Source organism: Apteryx rowi, unplaced genomic scaffold (assembly GCF_003343035.1).
Source record: "Apteryx rowi isolate R43461 unplaced genomic scaffold, aptRow1 scaffold_1444, whole genome shotgun sequence".
NCBI classification, from domain to species: Eukaryota; Metazoa; Chordata; class Aves; order Apterygiformes; family Apterygidae; genus Apteryx; species Apteryx rowi.
In genome coordinates this window covers 23257-24951 of record NW_020447691.1, presented here as the reverse complement: position 1 = coordinate 24951, position 1695 = coordinate 23257, and the positions used below count along the sequence as shown (strand labels likewise).

General features: G+C 70.1%; 1 protein-coding gene across 1 annotated transcript in view; it reads right to left on the bottom strand.

Annotated features, from left to right (window-relative positions):
• Positions 1 to 991: 991 nt before the first annotated feature.
• The window catches only part of ERCC2 (ERCC excision repair 2, TFIIH core complex helicase subunit), a 6248-nt gene continuing 5544 nt past the window's right edge, over positions 992 to 1695 (bottom strand). Inside the window, exons 13-15 of the mRNA XM_026058231.1 lie at positions 1480 to 1549; positions 1134 to 1235; positions 992 to 1055 (exon numbers count right to left, since the gene is read on the bottom strand). Coding sequence (XP_025914016.1) covers positions 1163 to 1235; positions 1480 to 1549 — 143 coding nt within the window. The 3' untranslated portion in view covers positions 992 to 1055; positions 1134 to 1162. The remainder of the gene's footprint in view (positions 1056 to 1133; positions 1236 to 1479; positions 1550 to 1695) is intronic.

The following is a 1695-nucleotide window of genomic DNA, read 5'->3' as shown; positions in this document are numbered from 1 at the left end:
TGGGTGCCCGGCTGTGCCCCACGGTGTCCCCAGGGTGCCCAGCTGTACCCCATAGGTGCCCGGCTGCACCCTTTGGGTGCCTGGCTGTGCCCCTGGGGCGCCCCACTGCGTCCCTTGGGTGCCTGGCCATCTCCCTGGGTGCCTGGCCGTGCCCGTGGGTGCCCCGCTGAGCCCCCTGCTCACCTTGAGGATGCGGCTCTGGGTGTAGACGTAGGGCACCCCGAACATGATGACGGCCCGGCCGTAGTGGTGCACTGCGGGCGGCGAAGCGGGTGCTGAGGGCGGCTCCGCGCCCCGGCGGCCACTGGCCACCCGGCGGCCACCCGCGGTCCCAACCCGGGCGCGGGCACTCACCGAAGTCGATGCCTTCCGACACCTTGCCCCGGGCCACCGAGAGCAGGATGGCACCCCGGCCGTTCTCGCAGGCCTGCGAACCACCCCGGCGTCAAGCGGGGCGCCGACGGGTGACGGGTGTCACCCGTCGGGGCCCCGCTCCACCCTGGAGCCGGCAGCACCCACCTCCTGGTACTTCTCCAGGGCCATGCTGGTCTCAGCCCCGTCCTGCGTCTCGATGAAGATGAGCTTGTTCCTCTGGATGTTCTCCAAGATGCCCTGGCGGGGGGGGGACACGGGTGTCACGCCGCGGCCCTGGGGGACCCTGGGCCACCCCAGGGGACGCGACGCCAGGGGCCGGCGTGGTGGGCGCCCGTACCTGCTCGTACCACGAGGCCACGATGTTCTCCATGTACTGGTAGCTGGTGAAGAAGGCGACGATGCCGTCGGGGACCACGGCCGACATCTCCAGCAGCAGGTTGCCGTAGTTGCGGATGACGGCTGCGGCCACGGGGCGCCCCGTCAGCTCCGCGCGCCCCGGCTGCCCCTGCCCAGCGTCCCCCCCACCCCGGCTCCGTCCCCTCCTGGCCCCGGCCCCTCTGGCCCTGCCCCAGGTTCCCGTGCCCCAGCCCTGCATCCCCTTGTCCCTGTCCCCTACCGATGTCCTCGCGTGTCTCGAATTTGGAGCTGATGGTCACCTGGTCGTTCCCACGGCCCACGATCTGCAAGGGACAGGGACACCGGTGACACCCCAATTGTCCCCGGCTCCGAGCCAGGTCCCCCCCCCGCTCCCCACTCACCATGGGGCAGAGGCAGGTCCGCGCCAGYGTCATGGTGAAGGTCGCCATGGTGACGGGGCGGAAATCCAGGATTTTGGGGTAAATGTCCAGCGGCGAGAGAGTCTGGGGAGGGGAGAGAGAGGGGACATGGGGCTGGGGACACCCTTGCTGGGTCCTGTGGCCCTGGTGGGGACATGGAGGGGACAACGGGGAAAGAAGACATGGAGGACATGGCGAGGGGGGCGCAGGGTGCCAAAGGGGACACGGGAACAGGGGGGACACAAGGTGCCAGGGGACAAAGGGGACACAGGGGACACGGGGGACATCAGTGGGGCTGGGGGACATGGCGGGGGGGCCGGGGACTCACCCCTGACGTGATGATGACAGACTGGAACCGCTCGAAGACGGGCTTGATGGCGATGGAGGCGTCCATGCAGCTGGGGCAGGGGGACAGGGACGGGTGACAGGGCCACCTCGGGCCCCGCCACCGTCCCCCAGCATCCCCCTTGCCCCCCAAACTCCTCTCCAGTCCGTGTCCCCCATCCACCTCGTGCCCCCAGCTTTGACCCAGACCCCCCCATGT